Below are 24,307 nucleotides of genomic sequence, written 5' to 3' on the forward strand. Positions count from 1 at the left end.
GGAAGAGTTCTAGGTGTGATAACTGAGCTTTTGTGAGAGGTATATACTAGTGGGTATACACATTGTTTTCAAAAAAGTGAATTTAGAGAAATAGCTGCTTTTCTGTGTATTTATAATCTGTGAAAATGGGAATACACAGGAACACACTTCTGGTTTTGGGGGGTATGCCATGTAACAAACACACCTGGAGGGTTTAAGTGCCTTCAGAGTTATAAAATTAGTACCATAATCAATGATTTGTTATTTTCTTAGGATAACTTAATATTAGTCTTGGTTCTTAGGGGCTTTGACATTGATATTTGAAGTCTCAGTTGCTATGGCATCAGTATTAGTAGATGTTTCAAAGATTACAGTGGATAAAGGAAACCCTGAAGCCTTTTGAAGGAACATTGTAAAGAATCTAGGCTCTGCTATTTAATAACCAGATGCCCTTGCCTCAGTCAGTTTATCTTTCTGGCCATTAGTTTTCTAATCTTTAAAATGAGGATTTTTGTGATCCTCCTAGGGTTCTTTCCAGTTCAGGAATTTGGTGGATAACTTACTTTGAATTACTGTATATCTTTTCATTATTAAAATTCAAAAAATACTTTATTATTTATGCTATTACAGTTGTCCCAATTTTCCCTTTTTGCTGCCCTCCATCTGGCATGCCCCTCACTCCCATGGGCAATCCCCCCACCATTGTCCATGGATCATGCATATGTTTTATTACTAAAAAATTTTTAAATGACATAAAAGTTTTCTACAAATGAAACATTTTTATAGTTTGAGACAACTCCTAAATGTGTTAATGTTTTGATAGGTTGTCTTTGAGATTTGTATGGTTTTTTTTTTAATATTTATTTTTAGAGAGAAGGGAAGGGAGGGAGAAAGAGAGGGAGAGAAACACCAATGTGTGGTTGCTTCCCTTGTGTCCCCCACTGGGAACCTGGCCTGCAACCCAGGCATGTGCCCTGACTGGGAATCAAACTGGCTACCCCTTGGTTCACAGCCCTGTGCTCAGTCCACTGAGCTACACCAGTCAAGGGCTGTATGTTGTTTTAAAATGAAGTGATTTGAGGAGTGAATCAGTCACGGCCACATAAAGTTGTGCCCTTGCGGGCTAGTGATGGCTGTCTAAAAACTAACCTGGGTCCTGTTCACCAAACCTTTGTGATTGTATCCCCAGGGAGGAGCCTGTGGTGCTAGTATTTTTTATTATGATATAATTGACATAATATTTTATAAGTTTGAGGTGTGAGTGTTGATTTGATTTATATATTGCAATATGACTACCATCATAGTGTTCTAATACTAAATCATGTTCCCTAATTATTTCTTTTTCACGATGAGCACATGCAAGAATTCTTTTTTTCATCCACCATGTTTTTTGTCTCATTAAGAGGGTTCTTAATTTTAAGCATATCCTTTGATCCAACAGTTCTTTTCCCTGCAACAGCTCTACTTAGAATTCATTATGAAGATATGTACAAAGATTGAGCAATGTGCTTATTTAATAGAGATGCATTATTTTATAATAGGAAATTTGATATAGAAATGGCCCAATAGTCAAATTGATCTTGGGATAGACATTAAGTGAAATAGTATGTAGCTGTTAAGTAATTGTTGATATGAGAAGGTGTTTGTTTTAATTTGAAAATATTTATGGGTGAGTATGTGTCATATGTTAAACTTACATATTTAAGTGTATATATGTATAACTAAAAAAGTGGCTGAAAAAAACGGTAGCTATCTGTAGTTGATAAAATTATGGATCATTTTTTGTTTTTCTTGCTAGGATATGGCAGTCACTGAAAAATACTTGAAACAACTTTATTGAGATGCACTGTAATTTATATCCCAAACAATTCATCCATTTAAAGTGTACAATTCATTTCTTAGCATAGCCAGGTAGCAGTGCAGCCATTTGCATGCTTCTAGAACATTTTTATCACCCAGAAAGAAACCCTGTATTCATTTCCCCCCAATACTCCCTCCTGTCTTGCCCTAGGCAGCCACTAATCTACTTGCCTTTTTTTGGACATTTCAAGTAAATGAAACTATGCAACATGTGGTCTTTAATGACTGGGTTTGGTTACTTGGCATGTTTTCAAGATTTATATTGTGGTGTGTGATAGTGCTTTATTTCTTTTTATTGGCAAATATCCCATTGTGTTGATCTACCGAATTTATCCAGTCATCAGTTGATAGATGTTTGGATTGTTTCTACTTTTGGCTATTCTAACTAATGTTACTATGAACATTTGTGTACAGGTGTTTGTGTGGATGTGTTTGCATTCCTTTAGGAGTGGAATTACTGGGTCAAAGGGTACCTTTATATTTAATCTTTTGAGAATTACCAGACTTTTAAAATCAGTGATGCTATTTTACACTCCTATTAGCAATGTGTGAGGGTTCCTGTTTTTCCATATCTTTTCCAAGACTTTTTATTAAGTCTTTTTATAGCTATCTGAGTGGGTGTGAAGGTAGTATCTCACTGTGGTTTTAATTTACATTTCACTGATAGCTAATGATACTGAGCACCTTTTTATGTGTGAATATTTTTTAACTTATGCATACAACAGAAAAATGTCTGGGCAAGTGATGCCAACAAAAACATTGAAGCTATTCAACAAAACAAGATAGTGCAAAGGATAAAATGGTGGAAGCTGATCCAACTTAGAAAGGAATATGAGTTTGCCAAAGCATAGAAAGTATGCTCACTCACATCTTAGTTATGTGATCAGAAGGCGGCAAGCACTGTTCGAAGTACTCTTGATAAGTTTTACAAAGAAATGAAACACTAAATCAATGTTTCCCATATTTTCAATTAAAGAGTACTGTATATCTATTAGTTTTACTATTTTTCTTGTTTCCTTGTGCACTGTCAGTAAGAGTGTTCAAAATTTTGACAATATTTAAAGCTTATGGAACAGTCGTTTTTTCCATTGTTTAAGACTGCCTGAGTAGTCATTTTTATGGTCTCACTGTTAGACAAAGTAAGGACTGTTTTGAGAATTTAATTTGTCAAACCTAATAACATCATGGCAAAATTAGTCTTCTCTTTGAATAGCTTGTAGATTTAGAATCATATCTAAAAATACCACAGGCATGAGGACTTAAAACATTTTTCTGTAATTTTATTAAGTATTTAGGTACCTTCCACTTATGAATTTCCTGATGCCACCAACTTAGAGCCCTTTGGAGACTGCACTCTAAGTCTGATTTTCTGCATTGCTGCTTGGCATGCAGCCTTTTCAGTCTTCTTTCCAGCTTCCAAGTCTGTGTTGATACTTGTTTCTCATTGTCTTTGTTTGGCCTTACGAGTTGTTTTTGTAGAGTTTTAGGAGGAATTTGTGTTGAATTGCTTTGTTTTAACTGAAAGTATATTTTATTTTTGATGGAGGTTTAACTAAAGTCATTTACCTGGAATTTGAAACTGATTATGTAGAAGGAATTGTGTTACTCTTTTAACTAAATGCGTTAATTTTTCTTCTAACTTGTGACTACGGATAGGAATGACTGATGCCTGTTCAATGTCTGAATTTCTGGATCAGATGTGATGATTTTAAATGTGCCTTAATTGATGTGCAGTTAAAATTCATGGATACAATGACTTCCTCAATTACAGAATTTAAATAATAAAGCTGACTTTTATATGTATTGATTATATTGAAACAGCTCTACCTCTCTTTTTAATTAGAATTTTATCTTAAGGTCTTTCCAAATATTCTAACTTGAATATTAATTATAGCCATTAGGCCCCCAATTCTTAAAGAATTTTCAGCAGATAAGGAATTTGGGATGTATACATAAATTAACAATAATCTCAGATCATAGTACATTTTAAAAGAAATGAATGTTAATTTGGTTTCCCTCTTGCTTTGGAGAATACATATTGCAAAAACCTCATACATGCTGTGCCTTTACCTTTATAGAATTGACAGGCTTTTACAGAACTGACATAGGGAGATGTAAGAGGTCTGTTCAGGAGAAAATAATCTGAATACATCTCTATGTATGCACACACAAAGACAGTAGAATGTCTGCATTGGCAGATTTCATATTTGAATTTGCCTGCTCACTAAAATTTATTTGTAATCCCAAATTGGTATTTGTCATGCCTTTGTGGTAATGTCAGTGTGCAAAATAGCAAAAAAAATTCGAGTAACTTGATGTATCCATTCGTAGTGAGGCTGAACAAGGCAGTGCTTTTGCCTTTTTGTTTTGGCTCTCATACTGTAAATAAGTGTCCTTGCAGTGCCATGGTTTTTGCATATTTGTCTGTTTTGTTGGTCATTTTGCTGTCTATAATGACCCCCAAATGTAGTGAAGTGTTGTTCAGTGTTCCCAAGTGCAGGAAGGCTGTGGTCTTCCTTATGGATGAAGGACGTGTTAATATAATCTCTCTTTTTTAAAGAATTTTTTTTATTTTTAGAGAGAGGGGAAGGGAAGGAGAAAGGGGGAGTGAATCATCAATGTGTGGTTGCGTCTTGCACTCCCGCAGCTGGAGACATGGCTTGCAACCCAGGCATGTGCCCTGACTGGGAATCGAACTGGTGACCTTTCTCTTCATAGGGCAATGCCCAACTCACTGAGCCACACCAGTCGGGACTTAGCACATTTATTTTATTATAAAAATATTTCTGTATGTACAAATACAAATATATGTATACATATAGTAATATGTATACAATTGACAGTGTTTTGTGAGTTATATGAAATAATTATATTTGGAATATATTTAAATGTATTGACAAATGCAGTCATGTCACAGTTTTCATTTTTGTGCATTTCATATTGTAAAACACATACAACAAAATTTCCCATTTTAACAGTTAAGTGTACAGTTTAGTGTCCTTAATTACATTCTCATTGTTGTGCAACTTGCTTTTTTTTATGAATAGGATTATGGATGTAGAAGCTTGTGGCTGAATTTAATAAAAGTATTCAGAATTAAATAATTATTTGTCTACCTTTTTATTTATGTAACATTTTGAAAGCATTTTGGATTAAGGATTTTGATAATTGTATCTTAATGGCAGTGCTGTTTAATAACTTACTACATTTTGAGATTGCTTTGCACTCATATTTTTCCCTCTCCTTTTTCAGTGCTTTTTTAGGCCCAAAGGATATATTTCCTTACTCAGAAAATAAGGAAAAGTATGGAAAACCAAATAAACGAAAAGGCTTTAATGAAGGTTTATGGGAGATAGATAACAATCCGAAAGTGAAATTTTCAAGTCAACAGGTACGTCATATTACATGATATTTAGTTTGGTATTATATATACAGTCTTGGGGAATGACCACTATTCTAGCTGTAGGAAAATAAAAATTTAAGAACCATGTCTGTTTCAGTTAAATTGTTCTTGTGAGGCTGAATGTTGACCTTTCATATCTAGATGAACTGATGAAAATATTAACTGCATGGTTAAATAGATCTCAGAAGACTTGGATAAATTGTTATTTAACTGTCTGACTGAGATTTTAATATATCATTGAATTTAAAGCCAAATTATATACCATTCTCTTAAATTTAGATTTATTGTGTGAAGGGTGTTTTCTTACTCGTTTTAATAATTTCTTTATCTGTGAAATTGTATTAGAAAATGATCCTCAGATGGCTTTAATACGTGACAAAAGTACTTATGGCACTGTGCTTTTTTGTTTTTCATGTGACCAGAGTTATTAATTTATATTAGACTTGAGGTAGTAAAACAGTAGAAGAGTATAAGTAAACCTAAAGAAGAAGATAGCGACCAACTGAAAATTTTACAGTTCTTTGGTTTTTAATATCTTTTTTTTTTTTTTGCATGTGCCATACTTTCTCTTTACTTAGAAAACTTTTCAGGTGCTCTTTTAATCTGGAACATTTAAACCTTTCATTGATGCTTTAGGGCTTCATTAGATAATCCTAAATGCCTTTATTACAATCCAAAGCTTATTTGTTAAAAACTCATATCATAAAACTCATGCTTCTGTACTTAACTGTCGTAGAATACTAACTCCATGAACAAAGTAGTTGTATGTCCTATTTGCCTAGCATTGTTATGTGTGGGCAGAAGAGGTATTCACTAAATACTTACTGCATGAATGTAAGAATAGTAGAATGGTTTCCCATCATTGTTGCCTTGACTGTATAAAGAGAGTCCTTCTTTGTTGAATTGTTCCTGAAATCATATTGTATAACTTGACTTGAATCACGTGTCCTGGACTGGACTGTCAAGGTCTTTTCATCCTCCAGATTACCTAGCATGGACACCCTGTCCTCTGTTTCTATGTACATACTTAATCTTCAAATAGTATTCACCGTATATACTTGGAATCTCTCATTTCACAATGAAATTTTTGGTGGGTTGTATGCACGAAACCTAACACTTTTCTTCTTTAACAAAAGTATGAATGACTGTGCTGGTGTGATGTACTGTGTTCCCAGCCCAAACACATCCCCAGTGGCACATTACTAGAGTTTGGGGAAAGCAGTGATGCCCTAATGAGGTAAAATGAACGAACAAAAACATTGGCCATCGTAATTTAATAAAATTTCTATAGTGCTGTAAGTAATTTGGGGGCATTTTTACATTTTTTATTATAATTTTATAATACTTTTGTGGTTTATCAGCGTTGCCTTTTTACAAAGGAGGAAATGGGTTTGCAGTTTGAAAGACTTGCCAAAGGAAACAGAGGTAGAAAGGGGCACAGTTTGGATTATAATGCTATCATTTTGTAGATCTGTGCTTACTCTCATCTCCCAAAGTGAACTGTGTCCTCTGTTACTCATTCCTTTTGGTTGCTTTAATGCAAGTCTAGGGCCCCTAGATCACACTTCTTAAGTATCTGTCACCTGGGGTGACTTTCAAAGTGGAATGATGCTTACTGGACTCCCATTCAGTACCTGGTAAATCAGAATCACTTAAGTTTGGGTCTCAGAAATCTGTATTATTTATAAACTAAGTTTGAGTTATAGATCGATCAGAATCTTTAAAATAAAGCTAAAGCTGTATGTCTTAGAGTACATAGTTAAGTTTCTCTTTCCGGAAAGTTTCAGTAGTTTGAATACAGTATAGGTTTCTAATATTCTAAATCAGCTTATCTTGGGTATTTGTTGGTTACAACATCAAAATGGTATTCTTTGTGAAAGTACATTTCATTTCATCCTCATTCTTTTATCTTCTACACTTGTATCCATTCAATTGTAGAAATATAGTACCTTATAGTTGTTTTCTTTTTGTTTTTGTTGTTTTGTTTCCTAAAGATAGTAGTAGCATTTGAAACTTTTGAAATTGTGTGTATTAAAAGTGTCCTGAGGAATAGAAGTACTTCTCTAATCTTACAAACAGGCTTTTGATTTTTCACTGGTAAAAAAATTAAAGTTGGTAAACTTATCTTCTGAAATTAATACACTCAATTGTTCATAGGCATCAGCTAAACAATCAAATGCATCATCTGATGTTGAAGTTGAAGAAAAAGAAACTAGTGTTTCAAAGGAAGATACTGACCATGAAGAAAAAGCCAGCAATGAGGTGTGTTTTAATTTCTCTTGTACTCTAAACCCATTTTTGTTGCAAGGAAGAAATTAAAATGTAATGATCACTTGATCACAAAGTAAAGAGTAATGTTTAAAGTAGTTGGGTAATGAAAGAGAAAATATTTAAGGCTTCTTTCCTTGTGTAAGCATTAACTACGATATTGTAATTTTTGCATCTTTAAGATTTATGGATGTTTTTATTTGAAGTTATTTTGCTGTGCAAAACATGAAGTCTAACTATAGGAGAGTGGGATACTTTTAGGAATATTTTAAAGCAAGGTATTGTGTGATGGTACTGGAAAGGGCATTGCACTGGATTTTTAAAAACCTGGGTTTATTTCTGACTCTGTATTTGATTATGAGTGGGGAGACTCATTTAGCCCTTCTAGTCCACATGAAATGATTATGAGATGATCTCCAGAGTCCCAGCCACCTCTTAAAATTTGGAACTTGACTGTAGAAAAAGTGGTTCCATAAATTTAAATATATAAACTTCCTGGTGTACTAGCAATTGTGACTTTTACATTTGATCTCACAAAGGAAAGATTTTTTTTTTCTCAAATATACTGGCTATTATTCTGACTATATAATGATAATATTAAGACTTTTAATGTTCATAATTTTAAAGGTCAGAGGCAAAATCAATTTTCTTAGTGGTTTTAATGAAATGTGGCTCTTTTTTTAATCCTCACCCGAGGAAAAAGAAAGACATTTTTCTTTTGATTGGTTTTAGAGAGAGAGTAGGGGGATGAGAAACACTGATTGGCTGCCTCCCATAGTTTTCTTGACTGGTGATTAAACCTGCAGCCTAGGCATGTGCCCTGACTGGGAATCGAACCCACAACCTTTCTGTGCATGGGACGATGCTCCAACCAACTAAGCCTCACCGACCAGGGCTGTGCTTGTGACTTTTAGTTTAAGAAATTTTCTTCCAGTCTTGGCAGAATTTATTTATTTGTTTTTTTTTTTTTCCTAGGATGTGACTAAAGCAATTGACATAACCACTCCAAAAGCTGCCAGAAGAGGAAGAAAGAGAAAGGTAATTTAACTGCTTAACCACAGGAATCTTAAAATAATTTTTTAGTAGGATTAAGGAAGAGCAGATACAATGAAACCTTAGTATTAATTTAAATTTTGTTCTTCACTCTAAATCTTTTAATTTTTTAAAGGGTAGGTTATGTTTACTTAACCAAAACTGTTCTTAGTGATCTGATATATTTTTAAGTTGAATGGTAAAGGAAATGCACCATTTTCTTATAATGATGGTGCTTCAAGTTTATCTTTATAAAATTGGTAATACATACTCATAAAGTTAATAGAATTAAATGAGTTAACACATGTAATATTTGTAATAAATCCTAGGACACAGTAAGTGCTAATAAGTGTTATTCAGTATTGTGTTGATGTTCTCAGGAAATTGCTGCAGGAAATGAGGGACAGTTTTGGATTAGGTACATTGTATGCTTTCAACTAATGTGAGTTTCTTCCCTATGTGAAGTTTTGTTCATCCAGCTTTTCCTAATCTGTTTTTATCTCAGACTGTTATATGCCAAAGATACAAAGAAAATTAAGAGTTCAGTATCTCAAGAGGAAGTGAAATAGGAAAACAAAAAATTACAGTGGCTTTTTACCCTGTGTGGGAAGTGTGTAGAAGAGGCTTATCTGGAACAACTTTAACTTAGAGGAGTGCTGGGAAGTCACTGAATCATTTTAAATGTTAGATGCCTCCTCTTTAAGCAGTGTGAATGACGGGGATTGGATTTGATTGGTGAAGCCAGTTTATTGGTTAATTTATTCAGATTTTAGTACTTCACTGGCCCACACAGAATTCAGCAAATTAAAAGAATGAAGTTTCACTGAGCTTATATTTTTGTTGAGACAGACAATGAGTACATAAAACAAGAGAGTTAAGTGGGGAGTCATGATCATTACTTGGTAATGAAATTAGGGAAAGCCTTACTCAGGAGTAAGCATGAGATTGGAAGGACCAGTGGGACTTTATAGCAGGTGTTTGGGAGTGTAAATGAGAGATGGATTTAAGAGCACTTTAGGAGGGAGTTGGGGGGAGGGGTGGGGAGAAAGTACAACTGTAATTGAACAATTAAATAATTTAAAAAATAAAAAGCACTTTAGGAAGTAAAGTTGCTGGTTGATTGGAAGTGGGTATGAAGGGAGAGGGGAGGAGTCTAGGATGACTCTAAGGCAGTGGTGTCAAAACTCATTTTCACCGGGGGCCACATGAGCCTTGAGGTTGACTTCAAAGGGCTGAATGTACTTTTAGGGCTATATGAATGTAACTACTCCTTAACAATTAAGCATGAACTCAGCACTGCCACAGGATAGAAACAAGGTGGACACCGGCCTTGTTTGCCACCTGTGCTCTAAGATTTTGGATAGCTAGATTAGATACTGAGAATATCGGAGACATTGATTTGGGAGCAGAGGCATGGGGAGGAGGAAGTGAAACACTCATGGAAATAAGGCTCAAGGTTGTATGTATGTGCATACTGTTCTGACCCCAAAGGGATGAAAAGGTAAAAGTTTAAGATGCCACCACTGACATAAGGATAAAATAATTGATGAAGTTGTCAAGGCAGAAAGTTTACAGAGAGAAATTAGAAATGAGAATCCTGAAGGAATATAATAGATATAAAAGGTTGCTTTGTAAAATCACTGCTGAGAATGAACTTTCCGGAGAAAACCTAGGAGAGAAAAAAATATCAAAAGAACAGAATTTTAAGAATGAGGGAGTAGTCATAGTGCTCCAATATGGAGGGGTCCCAGTAAAATAATGTAAAACAGTACATACGTTTAACAGTAAGGAGGATGAAGTGTGTTGGTGAATAAAATGTTGAAAGTTACACAGTACTTTTGAGCAAATCTTTGAAGGAAAGGAAAAAGGAGGTAAATGGTTTAAATGGGATTTGCATGGTTAAGGGAGCATATTCAAGATTAAAAAAGACAGTAGAGGAATAAAAGCTTCTTTGCAAAACTAGGAAAGATCCAAAATGTGGAAAGATAATAAATTATTGAATGTAAGGACATGCTGGATGAGAGGCAAGGGAGGGCACATTTGAAAGAATTGACTTACCATGAAGGAGATGGGACAATTAATTTTTTTTGCATATTTGAAAGTTTTGTATTGTTCAGTTACAGTTGTCCCCCTTACTCTCCCTTGCCCTCCTCACCCTCCACCTTCCACATTCAGTCCTCTCCCCTTGTCTTTGTCCGTGGCCCTTTTATACATGTTCCTTGACCCTTCCCCTTCTTTCCCCCTTATCCCCATCCCGCCTCCCCTTTGTTCACTGTCAGTTTGTTTTTATTTTCATGTCTCTGGTTCTGTTTTGCTCACTTGTTTGTTTTGTTGATTAGGTTCCACTTATAGGTGGGATCATATGGTATTTGTATTTCACCGTCTGGCTTATTTCACTTAGCATAATGCTCTCCAGTTCATCCATGCTGTCACCAAGAGTAGGAGCTCCTTCTGTCTATCTGCTGTGTAGTATTCCATTGTGTAAATGTACCATAGTTTTTTGATCCACTCATTTACTGATGGTCACTTAGACTGTTTCCAGCACTTGCTTATTGTAAGTGGTGCTGCTGTGAACATTGGGGTGCATAGGTTCTTTTGAATTGGTGTTTCAGGATCCTTAGGGTGTAATCCCAACAGTGGAATTGCTGGGTCAGAAGGCAGTCCAGTTTTAGTTTTCTGAGGAAATTCCATACTGTTTTCCACGGTGGCTGCACTAGTCTGCATTTCCACCAACAGTGCACTAGGGTTTCCTTTTCTCACCAGCACTTGTTATTTGTGCATTTCATTCTTTTTAACATTGAAAGGGAAGGATGGAGGAAGCTATTAGAAATTTCTACAAAGACTTGAAAATTAAGGAAATTTCTTCCTGCTTGCCTCAGTCTCTCCGTTTTTACGCACCAAATTCAAAGCAAGACTGCATGGCATATGGTACAAGGTAGGAAGAAAGAATGGAAAGTTTATACTACTAAGGGGAGGGTATGATAAAAGACAGGGTAAATGATTAATCCCAACTGAGGTTGCATAAAGTGAATGCATGTTTTATATAATTTTTTCAGGAGGACTCAAGCAGCAGGGAATAATAAAAGCAGAGGATGTGAAGTTTTCTAGGAATTCTCTGTTGGAGATTTGTGGGACAGATGCAGCAAAATACTGCATAGAAATACTAGTCCCATGAGGCTTGTGTGTGGAAGGGGTGCTTTTAGATCATGAAGGGAGTAGAGCTAGAAAGTGGAGTAATAAAGGGAGAGGAAATCTGTCAGCGGGTTAGAGGTTTCAGTGAGATCAAGTAAAATATGGAAGGACTTAATTTACAGTCAGAATATTTGCATTTAAGATATATAAATATATATGTATCTAACGTAATAGTCTTTTCTCTGGATGAAATACTAATTTTTTTATTTTCATGAGAAATGGATTTGACTTGATTTTGTCATAAGTCAAAAAAGAAAACATGTTCATGTTAATACGTTTTTATTTGTTATTAGTATTGATGAATTTTTACCTCTTATTGGTATCTCCTCAAAAGATCCATTCTACCTGTAATTCTTATGTGGGGTCTTCATTTATTTGTAAAAGAAGAAGGTGTAAGTGAAGAGGTTTTATTGTGGACCTGGCCCAGGTGGCTCAGAAGGTTGGAATGTAGTCCGGTACACCAAAGGTTGCGGGTTTGGCTCCTGCTCAGAGTGCCTGCTGGAGGCAACCCATGTTCCTCTCCTGCCCCCATGTTCTTCCTCTTCAAAATCAATAAGCATGTGCTCAAGTGAAGATTAAAGAGAGGTTTTATTTTGAATTGATCATCACTTTGAATTGAATATTTAAGGAATTTCTGCCTTCTTAATATCTCAATTAAAAAAAGAGGTCTCATAGTCTGGTGTTCTCAGTCTTTGATGTCTGGCAGCTGCCTGATGCCCTACCCCAGGGCCACTAAATCTGGATTGGGGCAGGAGCAGGTGGTTTGTAAATTTTTTAACATTCTAGAAATACAACCTGGGTTAATGTTTAGGAACAATTTCCTTGAATAATTCAAGAATTATTTTATGTGAATTGATTGATTTTTAATAATGCTTTGAATATTATTTTATTCCAATTATGAAAGCAAAAATAATGTCTAAAAAGGAACAAAGGAAATGGACAAATTCTTAGAAGTGAGATTGCTGAGCCAAATTTGTATTTTTTCATTGCCAGTATTTAAAGATATTTCAGAAAGGTATTACCAGTTTATTGATCATTCCTTACCGATCATCAGTAATCAATATATAAATGATTCTCCACACACTTATGGGTATTGGACATTATTCTGTAAATGTTTGCAAATCAGATTGTTGAGTAAAAGATTTAAAATATTTTCTTCAATAACATTGGATTGTGCGCTGTTTTGCTTTATTGCTTTTATTTTTCTTTCTTGAGTTACTGCTGAATTCTGAATAACTGGGGATGGGGAAGCAGCTCATAGTGTTCCCCCCTTCCTTCTCTGTTCTCTTCACTGGTTCTTTCCTCCCTTTTCCATTATGATCAAGATTGTACTTCCCTTTCAATTAGTGGTTCCTAACCTTTGTTCTCCTGTAATACTTGAATCAGTTAAATTAAGGGTCATTGGGATTTTTTATTTTCTACTTGATAGTAAATCCCTCTTTATGGAAAATAGGAATACAGGTCTCAGTTCAAAAATAAAATGTATACATAGTAATAAAAATTTAAAAATTAAGTATCAGCAAGTTATTTTCTTGCCTTTTTAATATTATAATACTAACTTGGGGCCTGGATGATGTAGCTCAGTGGATTGAATGCTGGCCTGTGAACCAAGGGGTCACTGATTTGATTCCTAGTCAGGGCACGTGCCTGGGTTGTGGGCCAGGTCCCTGCTAGGGGGTGCATAAGAGGCAACCACACATTTATGTTTCTCCCCTCTTTCTCCTGCCTTAAAGGAAATCTTTTAAAAAATAAATTTAAAAAATTAATTTGGGTTCTGTATTATAAATACACAATGTAGTGTTATTTTTAGATATTTGAAATACATTTATAAGCAGTGTGTGGGTTGCTGCAGTGTAATTACTTCATACTTTGGTCACTATTTTGCATCAAGAATATTACCTTTACTTTCCCAAATGGCTATTTTAGGTTGAGAATATCTAAAAAGTAAAGTTTTTGTTTCTTAGAAACTGTTCACTAGAATTATAAGCTATGTTTGAGGCTCTCATGTCAGCTAAAAGTCAGCTATTGACAAATAAAGGTGATATGGAAATTATGCTTATATTTGAATTTGTTGTTTTGGAGCAGCATATTCTGGTCATTGACTAAAACCTATAATGCCTACTATTTGCTATATAAGTTAATTAAACCTTTGTGATTCAGGCAGAAAAGCAAGTAGAAGCCGAGGAGGCAGGAGTAGTGACAACAGCAACAGCATCTGCTAATCTAAAAGTGAGTCCTAAAAGAGGACGGCCTGCAGGTAAGACTATTAGTGCATAAAACTCAGGCTTATAGTTAGTAGTACAGATGATTTTAAGTGGTGTGTCTCAGATACTTTGGAATAGTTGGATAGACAGTGGTTGTATAATACAGAAATTTTAAAGGAGGTAAACTTAGTTTCTGTTCTGAAGTTTGAAATAATTGCTTTGGGACTTTCCATTTTCTGTTTTATCCCTATTATATTTTCCCCTAATAGTGGCAAATGAGGCAGTGGTGAGATTTAAATGACATAAATGATTAGTTTATTTTACCTTACTATAGAAAATGTAAGCTTTCCAGATGGAGTCATAATGAAAGCAAGAGAAACAACAGCATTTGAGTAATTAAAGCTATTAATATTTTAAGTTATTGCATTCCTTGTTTAGGACCCTTAAAATATGCAGCTATCATCAGCATTAAAACCGGGTATAAATTTCAAATATGTAAATATACACATAATATTGTAACAGGTATATAAATATTGACCGTAAGTGCTGCTGTCATAATTTTGTTCTACTCTGTTAAAACAGAGAAGGATGTTCTTTTAGTCCCTCTCAGCTATACTAAGAACAAATTGAAAATTACTTTGTTAGTCTACCTCTTCAAATTTTCTGCTGTTGCTCATTTCAATCACTGGATGGGGTGTTTTAAAATGTAAAATAGTAGTGTCTCTGATAAACTACTGATATTCTTAGTATACAGAGATAGGCAAAATTAAGTTCACAGTTGTATGGTGATGATTATGACAATAGCTTTTTTAACTCAAAAGGATGGCACAGTGTACTTTAAGGTATAATTTCTTCAGTGCTCAAATTGCTGGCCTTCATTATTTACACATTCTTGTAGTCAACTTGCTATACTCAAGCACACTTGGGTATAGAGTTCTTTATTGTCATCATTAAACCTACTTTTGCCCACCCCTGTATATCATTTGTAATCTTGATGTAAGATTTGCATCTTGAAGGGAAAAGCTGGAAGTTATGGAATTATTTTTTTTTTTTTCCTGTGACGGTTAGCTACAGAAGTCAAGATCCCAAAACCAAGAGGCAGACCCAAAATGGTAAAACAGAACTGTCCTTCAGAGAGTGACATGTGAGTTCATTTTAAATGTATAAATAATTGTGAAATAAATTAGACATTTGACTTTAAATAAGCACCAATCTTCATTTTTACCATTTTTATCTTACAGGGTATTTTGTTTTTCTAAAAATTATGGGGAAACTGTTCTGATATAAAGATAGATAATGTAAGGTAAAATCTGTAATAGGAAATATGGGCAAAATAGTATGTTTAAGGAAATTCTAGATAAAGTATTCTTAAAGCAACTCCCACGAATCTGTAGCTCTTCCAGAAAAACTAAGTTAAAAATAATGCTATAAAATTTTTAAGTATTTTGGAATGATAACTACTTTTAGTTATCAACAAAATAATCAGGCTTTCCCCACCTATGTTAGCTTTTCTGTGTAGAAACTTTACCAGAAACAATGTATATTTAGACAAAGACAAAATTTTAAAATATAGTGGCAGAAATACAGTATAGTTTCAACTACAGTGAAATTAAGTTAGGTACATAAGCAGGTGACTGTTTTAGTTTTAAAACATACCGAATAAATCTTACTCATACCACCCCTCAGCTGTCTTAAATAATCATGGCACCAGATACATTAAAGTCTAGGATATTTCATGGTCAACATAAGGCCTTACTCTGGAGACTTAGGAATGGAAAACACAAGTTACCTGCTCCCCTCTACCCTTTAGACAACCATGTAGATCTATAATAGGGAACCACCATAAACTTCCATTTGGAAAGGAGAGGTTTAAGAGGCTCATGGTATTGTTCTAGGAAATCTGAAATTATGCCGGGAATATGCCGTGATATCCCACTATTTTTTAGGTATAAGGAATGTTCCCTTGATTGGGACCCAGTTTTCCTCGAGTATCTTCCTGGTCTGTTTCTCCCCATGGCTTTTGGCTGACTCCTCTTGAGAGTTTACTTTTTCATTGCCATCCTCAGTTGTACCTGAAAAGGTCATTGGAGAGCATTACCCTCCTTATCAGCTGGAGCAGGTCTCAAGTTTGCTTTCAGACAATAAGGAGTTGGAGGCCCAAGGTTCCTTTTTAGATCTTCCTTATTTTGATGTTGGCTGATACCACTTTTAGTAATATTTTACTGTTGGTGTGTGTGTCTGTGCTTCATTCTAGTCAGCTTCATGGATAGTGTGGTTCACTCATGAGACTTTCCCCAGACATGCTTATCCTTTTTTTACTTAATTATAGGCATTTTGAGGTCATAGGTTATCCTGAGAAACCACCCCCTCGGTCTCTCTTTTTCTAGATGGTTTCAAGGTAGCTGAATTTGAATTCTTAAAAGATTGGCAGCTTCCCCCTGATTGGATCATTTACCCTAGTCTTTTAATTTGAAAATGTTTTACAAGATGGAGGTGACTTTAAACACTGGAAAGCATAGAATTTTTTAAGTTCTCTTTCCTTCCATCTTCCACTATTTCTTGAGCTTTTTCTTGAAGTACCTATCAAATTTATCTCAGTAACAGCCAACTCAAGATCCCAGCATTCTGTCTTGAAACCTCCTTACCCAAAGTTACCAGTTCACTGAATATATTTTGTTACAAGTTGTCACATGACAGTTTTACCCATTGTATAGTAATACATGAGAGTTCAGTTTCCCAGCCTCCAAGTCAGTGTCACATATTTTATGGTTTTGTCACTGGTATCAATTTCTGTGTACTAACAGCTTTTTGCTGAGATGGTGGATAACCCCAAGTAGCAGTAGCTTATTTACTATATTTATTTTTAATTCATGCTGTACATAGGCCTGGTATTGGCAATAGCCACTCTTAGTGATATATCTGGGCACAAACTCAGTGGAGTACACAGCTAAACTATATAAGCTCTTGAAACTTTTGCTCTCCACCATGAGAACATCATGTATCTGTCAGTGGTAGCTCACATTTTTCCTGTAAAACAAATATTTGTTGTAAGATATTTGAGGTCTGTTTGCTTCAGTTTTGCTTATATTATACATTAAGACTAGAGGAATTCAAAAATACAGTTTTCCTAATTTAACTAGACCTATTAAAAAGAGAAATAGTCATTGTGGGGAAATCTGTTTTTCATGGAAGGTGGTAAGGAAGACCATTAGGGAAAGACTTATTTGTAGTGAGCAGTGATCATTACATTTACAGGAATTATCTGCTTTGGTTCTGTTCATAAAACTGAAATAAGAACCTAATTTCTTATGACTTTATGAATATACTTTGTAATGATTTTTTCTTTAAAAATTGCTACATGGTATTCGACAGCTGTTTCAGATATTATAATTCCCAAGATCCATCCTATTTATAGAGACATCCTTTTAACAACACTGTCTTCTATTGTTTTGTTCATGGGCAAATATACTGGTTAGAATACATTGCTAGAAGCAGATTTGCTGGGTCAAGGGCTGTTTGTATATTTAATACCTGCTTCCTTCCATTGGGGGGACAACAGTTTGGGGGAGGCAGTTGGTCAGTATCTATTAAGAGCCATGTAAATGCTTTTTGTATTTGACTCTTTCCCCATCTCAATGAAATGGATTATCATCAAAATTGTCACGTTTGTGGAAATATTGAAGGTAAATAATTTTATTTCATGCTTTTTCTTCCATTGATTAAAAGGATGAAATCCATTTGACATTTGAAAATAAGCATATACCTAGTGATAACTGTGTGACAAAAATTTCTAAAGAGATAAAGGATGATTTTTTTTTTCTTTTCCAATTCAATAATCAATCTCTTAAGGGTTTAAGGAAGCACTTGTCACCTGGTAAGATGTTATTTGGCTAATTACTGAGCTTTGCACCATCACTTTTTAATGAGAAAAGGAATGGGTTGGACTAGATGATCCAAGGTCCTTTCCAGTTCTCAAATCTATCAACGTAATTTGTTTAATGTGAAAATTTCAATAAAATTCTTGAACAGCAAAAAGGTTAGTCTTTTTAACAGCTCATCCAAGCTTCAGGTTGTATCTCTTTGTGCTTTAGCTGAATATGTAGTGTAAATACCATCTAATGGCAATGTTAGGGTTTTTTAACAAGTTCAGTAGTGTGTAAGTTGGAGCTTTTTATCTTGAAAAAAAAAAAGAATGTTTTTTAAAATTCTAAAATGACCATATTTGATCATTTGCATTTCACTTCTGTAGTTGTATTTTTGTCCATCTACTTTTTTGAACATACTTTCTTACAAATACGTAAGGGTACAGGCATCTCACCTGCTGTATCATCTTACATACTGGTATAACCCCAGAGTCAAGAAAATAGTAACTTTACAAGTAAGATAATACTTGAAGTTTTTAAAAGTGAATGGTGTGTAAAAAGGGGGATGGGAGATCACTTGACCCCCATGCCACTATAATTTTTGTATCTTCTAATTTATATTAAAAGGATAGTCTTTTCCTTCTGTGACTGGATGATAAAGACTTTCTCTTATATTATATTTTAATGTCTTTAAAAATGATACCTTATTGTGTTGAGTGGGAGAGTGTAGTATATAGTATGGTTGAATGGAAGTATTAATGACACGTGAAAGTTCATTTTTCACTATTGCATTCTCTGAAATAGTGTAACTGAAGAAGAAAAAAGTAAGAAAAAGGGCCCAGAGGAAAAACAACCTAAAAAGCAGCTTAAAAAGGATGACGAAGGTCAGAAGGAAGAAGACAAGCCAAGGAAAGAGCCAGACAAAAAAGAGGGGAAGAAAGAAGTTGAATCAAAAAGGAAAAATTTAACTAAAACAGGGGTTACGTCAACCTCTGATTCTGAAGAGGAAGGAGATGATCAAGAAGGTGAAAAGGTAAAACATTTAACTATCAGAATGTTTGTTTTATTTTTAGTTTATATGTAGTTCTTGTAGGTTTATCTATGAGAAGATCTAGACATCTGATTAAAAGTTAAACTGAATTCTGTGCTTTTCTGAATAAACTTGAATTAGCTATGTTAAAAAGCATATTTTAAACTTTGTTATTATACTATTTATGTTTTCAAAATGATATCAATATTAAAGACTATAAACTTCTAGTAACTCCACCTGTTAGAAGAGCTTTGGAAGTAGAGATTAGGCCAGACAGGCTGTGAACAGTGAAGACAGATGTAAAGGAGGTACATTTGTATTCTACATTATTTCTTATTTGCCCCAATGAAATTCTTACCACTCTTCAGGCCTACTCGATATTTTATCAGTGGTACTTTATTTGGATGCCATCCTTGTTTAGGAATTTTATTTAATCTTTGCATCCTTTTCTGTGCATAGCCTTGGGGCTCTGTAGTCCTAGCTTGTAGATCTTTTTTTTTTTTTTTTTTTTTAAGATTTTATTTATTTACACACATTGATGTTTCTCTCTCTAAAAAAAAATAATAAAGATTTTATTTATTTATTTTTTAGAGAGGGAAGGGAGGGAGAAAGAGAGAGAGAGAAACATCAATGTGCGATTGCTGGGGGCCTTGGCCTGCAACCCAGGCATGTGCCCTACCTGGGAATCAACCTGCAATGCTTTGGTTTGCAGCAGCGCTAAATCCACTGAGCTACGCCAGCCAGGGTGATCTTTTATTTTTAGATATGATTATTTAATGACTTTAGAAGCCAAAAAGTTTTTAATTGGATAGGTTGAGCTGTGTAGTTGTCAGTAAATAGGTACTAAATAAAGTCAAAAGAGCTTGATACACATATTTTTGTTAATTTTTAAGAAATCTGTTTTGATAGAAAAAAATCCATTTGTTGTCCTACTTATTCATGCACTCACTGGGTTGATTCTTGTATGTACCCTGACTGGGTATCAAACCCACAGCCTTGGCATATTGGGATGACACCCGAACCAACTGAGTTACCTGGCCAGGGCTTACATACTTCATTTTAAGGAAGGGATTCACTCTTAATAGCACTGCAAGAAATAGATCTTAATTCCAAAAATCATCAAGGAAAAGTTAAATTTAGCAACAACATGTATAATTCTGAGATTAACTAAATTCATCCTAATCTATAAACAGAAGAGAAAAGGTGGAAGAAACTTTCAGACTGCTCATAGAAGGAATATGCTCAAAGGCCAACATGAGAAAGAAGCAGCAGATAGAAAACGCAAGCAAGAAGAACAGATGGAAACTGAGCAGTAAGTATTTTTTAATTCTCAATTTTGATTTCTCTTTAAAACTAGCATGACATGTTTATTAAACAATGGAATCTCATTTCCCAGACCTTGAGCAGCCTTTTAAAGAATTGACTTTTCCCATGTAAGAGGGGAAAAATCTTGTGTATGATGGTAATCATGTTTCAGGCTCCATTCTTTTCTGAGTAGGAGGATGAAACTCACTGAGGGTAATCACTCTGAACTATTTTTAATTTCAACTCAGAGTGTAGATAAGATTGAACTGTTAGTGGCTTTGTAGAAGATGTCTTCGTCCTCTACTGTTTATTTTTATAGTACTAAATACAGAAAGAGTGGAATGAAAGAAATATCCTTATTTGTCATACCACCAGCAAGCCTCCCTTAAAAGACCAGCAAAAATTACAAAAGCACAGTTAGAAACCCAAAAGCCAGTTATATCTAAAGGCTGACAGGGTTTGCATTACATATGTGCAATATAAATCAAGTTCACAGCTGATCCTTGTATGGTTTTATACTTGAAGACAATATATAACTTAACAAAGAAATTTCTTTTCCCTTTAATTCTATTAAATTTTACTGTAAGGAAAACAGCAATGGCAGTGATTAGGCTTCATGTGTTACATTTGTTTTCCAAGTTATCTTTTAACTGTCACTTCTGAGTTCTTTCTTTGAAAAACATTTCTTTGTAAAGCATCTTGTATTATTCTGACTGTTTTGGTGAGGTAATTTTTAAAACATGTTCTAGGTCACTAAGACTTATTTAATAAGCAGTAAAATTCTTATAGGTATTCTTAAATAATTTTGTACTTTCTCTTTATACAGTAAATTTGTAAGCCAAAGGTCTTTTATTTACAAGTATAGCATTTGACTATCTGCTTTCTTAGTTTGGAGGATATATAAGCAGTTTCAGCTGCTTGAGGGAGTAATAAAAACTGATCCAAGGCTCAGAAATGTTACTCCTGCTTATGTTAAGATGACTTTGACCATTTTTGTGAATACCAGTTTTTTCTTACTGTCCTTTTCAATCCTATCACTGAAAAGTTGTTGCATTGTTGTTTTTAAGTTTATTGTGGTCTCCAAATTAAGATATAAAATTAGCCATTGCTTAGTAAAAATATAGCCCAGTCCTTCCTTAGTAATCCAAAGTTATCTTTATGTGTTTCAGTTCTTTTAAATGTCCTCCGAATGTAACTTTCTCAAATTCTAATATTTGTGTTTTCTTTCCTTCTCCTGTTATTACAAAACTTTGTACTTGGACAGTTTTGCTCTGTAAAGCATTTCAGATGCAGCTTGTGTGAAATGCATTATGCAAAATAAAGTTTATTGTATTGTATTCCCAGCCAAACAACATGTAATCTACAGTAATAAAAAATATATCTCATTTTGGGCTCAAAGCATTAATCCAGTTACTGAAAAGAAAATTCAAGTGGAGCAAACAAGAGATGAAGATCTTGAGACAGACTCATTGGACTGAATTTCCCCCTCCCCCCCTTTGATGGAAGAATGTTCCAGATTCTAAATTGAGGACTTCATTAATGGCATTATTACTGTGTTATGATTGTTAATTTCCTGTAAGGTACACACTACATACTAAGGTCGGCAAAAGTTTTTTTCCAAGCTTAAAATGAAGCTTTGTGTATGAAAATTAGAATAAGCTGAAAAGATGGTGGTTGTACATTATTTCCTTTAGAAAATATAAAAATTAATTTTGTTTTGAAGTTAGGTGTTAAACTGGAATAGCTATGATACCCCAGAGAATGGGGCAGTTGTGCCCTTCCCTTTACATTCCTTTGTTGTTTAATTCTTTAGAATCTTAATTGTTTTTTTTAATCCTGAGAGATTAAACATAGCCTTGTTAAGAAAACAAAAATGAAACTGTAACCAAAATTTTAAAATAAAGTTTTTTTAAAAAAGTAACCCTGATTTTTAGATATTTTTTGTTCTTGTCTATTTGAATTGGTTTATAATAAGGCTCAAACTCCAAGCCAAGGTACTAGAAATTAGTAAGAATTTCTTTTTAAGTCATTTACAGTAACATGGTACCTTTTCTTTTGTGAAATGGTATGTAAATGTTAGTGAATGTTTAAACTCAATATATTGGCAAAAATATTTTTATAAAATAGTACTATCTTTAAACAGTTTATTTAACTTTGAAATGAATCAAATTACCTATCCTTTGGAGACGTGGGAAAAATTAAACCAGTCTTTTATCACATTATTTCTTTAAGCCTAATGTAGAAGTGATGAAACATTTATAGGCACTCTGTTCTCACTATGGCCTGTTTGTCCATTGACCCCAGTACTGGTCTTACAACAATACACTATTTATTGTTGGAAAAAATTTTTACCATGGTGACTGTTAAAATTATTTATAATGCCAATGAAAAATGAGATTGTTAGATTATTTTAGCATGTTTTTAGAAGTTTTGAGTTTTGCTTGTATTTATAGCAGTTAATGCTATGGCACTGCAGAGTTCTAAGAACTACAGTTAGTTACTTGTAATCTAGATGACTTTTTATTTTAAAGAAAAGAGATTGTAATTTTTACTTACGGGATTGTGAGCATTTGGTAATCAGTCACAAAGTTCCAATGTTTTGAAATATCTGTGTTAACATTTGATAGGCAGAATAAAGATGAAGGAAAGAAGCCAGAAGTTAAGAAAGTGGAGAAGAAGCGAGGTTAGTTACTTTACTTTCTAAGATGTATAAAGTTACACAAAGAAAGGAAGTTATACAGACACTTAATTTTTCATGTGTAGGTTTTAAAAAGTCATTTTATGTTCTTAAAACCCTACAAATAAACTTTTCAAATCTCTAATGGATTCTACGTACGTTGCATTGTATTGTAAGTATAACCAGGTGAACTTGCTAAGGAGTCATGTTTATTATTCTAATGCTCATTATCTGATTAATTCAGATTAGTGATGTAGACAGATTAAGAACATTTTTTTAAATTACAAAATCTTTCCATTATACTTTGCTAATGTTACACAGAAATACTGGTTTTGGAAAAACTACTTACTCTTTCACATTTTAATTTATAGAAACATCAATGGATTCTCGACTTCAAAGGATACATGCTGAAATTAAAAATTCACTCAAAATTGATAATCTTGTAAGTGTTTAATACTTCATTTAAAAATACAATGCTGCTTTTATAGCTTCTTATTTTCTCACATGGTTTTATAAGTAAAGGGACTATCACCAGTTGTTTTGTACTGCCTTGTTTGAAATTTTGAAAGTAATCTTTAGAAATAGATTACAAAGGTTGTGGTAATTAACAGTTATGAAATTACTGTTTTGTGAAGGATGTGAGCAGATGTATTGAGGCCTTGGATGAATTAGCTTCCCTTCAGGTCACAATGCAACAAGCTCAGAAACACACAGAGATGATTACAACACTGAAAAAAGTAAGCAATCTTAAGTCATGCAGATTTTAAAATTTTTCTCAAAACCACTTCATTAAAAAATAACATTTAAAAACCAATTAGGAAAATAATTATGAATGCATATTTTGTTTTCTCAGATTCGGCGATTCAAAGTGAGTCAGATTATCATGGAAAAGTCTACAATGTTGTATAACAAGTTTAAGAACATGTTTTTGGTTGGTGAAGGAGATTCTGTAATCACACAAGTGCTGAATAAATCTCTTGCTGAGCAAAGACAGCATGAGGAAGCAAATAAAACCAAAGATCAAGGGAAGAAAGGGCCAAACAAAAAGCTAGAAAAGGAAACAGGTATGTGGTGAGTGCTTCCTAAAAAATGGCTTTGATATATCATTAATACCTTAAATCTACATTAAACTACAAAAAGGTCTCTTCTATACTTAGTGTGGAACGTAGTCATGTCAACCTTATAGCTTGTTTTTCAAGTTAAAATTTAGTAGTAAATACTATTGTTTACTATTACTAGACTTGAACAATGTGGGGTTTAGGGTTACCAACCCCCTTTGCAGTCAACAATCTCCGTATAACTTTTGACTCCCCCAGAACTTCACTACTGCTGACTGGAAGTCTTACTAATAACTGTCAGCTAACATAGTTTGTGTATTATATAGTATAGTATATGCTATATTATTATAAAGCTAGAGAAAAGAAAACATTATTAAAAACCTAAGAAAATGTTTACAGCATTTATTGAAATACAGCAATTCAAACGCATGTTATT

The 24,307-nt window shown here is 34.0% G+C and overlaps 1 protein-coding gene across 6 annotated transcripts in view; it reads left to right on the forward strand.

Moving 5' to 3' along the window:
- Positions 1 to 24,307, forward strand: part of PSIP1 (PC4 and SFRS1 interacting protein 1) — a 39,881-nt gene that overhangs the window by 11,845 nt on the left and 3,729 nt on the right. For 2 of the 6 annotated variants that reach the window (XM_028525343.2, XM_028525333.2), the window contains exons 4-14: positions 5,092 to 5,230; positions 7,400 to 7,504; positions 8,486 to 8,548; positions 13,895 to 13,991; positions 15,007 to 15,082; positions 18,606 to 18,834; positions 20,025 to 20,143; positions 22,764 to 22,819; positions 23,185 to 23,255; positions 23,449 to 23,550; positions 23,667 to 23,877. In XM_028525343.2, the coding sequence (XP_028381144.1) occupies positions 5,092 to 5,230; positions 7,400 to 7,504; positions 8,486 to 8,548; positions 13,895 to 13,991; positions 15,007 to 15,082; positions 18,606 to 18,834; positions 20,025 to 20,143; positions 22,764 to 22,819; positions 23,185 to 23,255; positions 23,449 to 23,550; positions 23,667 to 23,877 (1,268 nt within the window). Of the gene's footprint in view, positions 1 to 5,091; positions 5,231 to 7,399; positions 7,505 to 8,485; positions 8,549 to 13,894; positions 13,992 to 15,006; positions 15,083 to 18,605; positions 18,835 to 20,024; positions 20,144 to 21,400; positions 21,752 to 22,763; positions 22,820 to 23,184; positions 23,256 to 23,448; positions 23,551 to 23,666; positions 23,878 to 24,307 lie in introns of those variants that run through there. The other 4 variants (XM_036021571.1, XM_028525375.2, XM_028525362.2 and 1 more) reach the window with 3 other exon arrangements.

Source organism: Phyllostomus discolor, chromosome 3, assembly GCF_004126475.2.
Source record: "Phyllostomus discolor isolate MPI-MPIP mPhyDis1 chromosome 3, mPhyDis1.pri.v3, whole genome shotgun sequence".
Taxonomy (NCBI): domain Eukaryota; kingdom Metazoa; phylum Chordata; class Mammalia; order Chiroptera; family Phyllostomidae; genus Phyllostomus; species Phyllostomus discolor.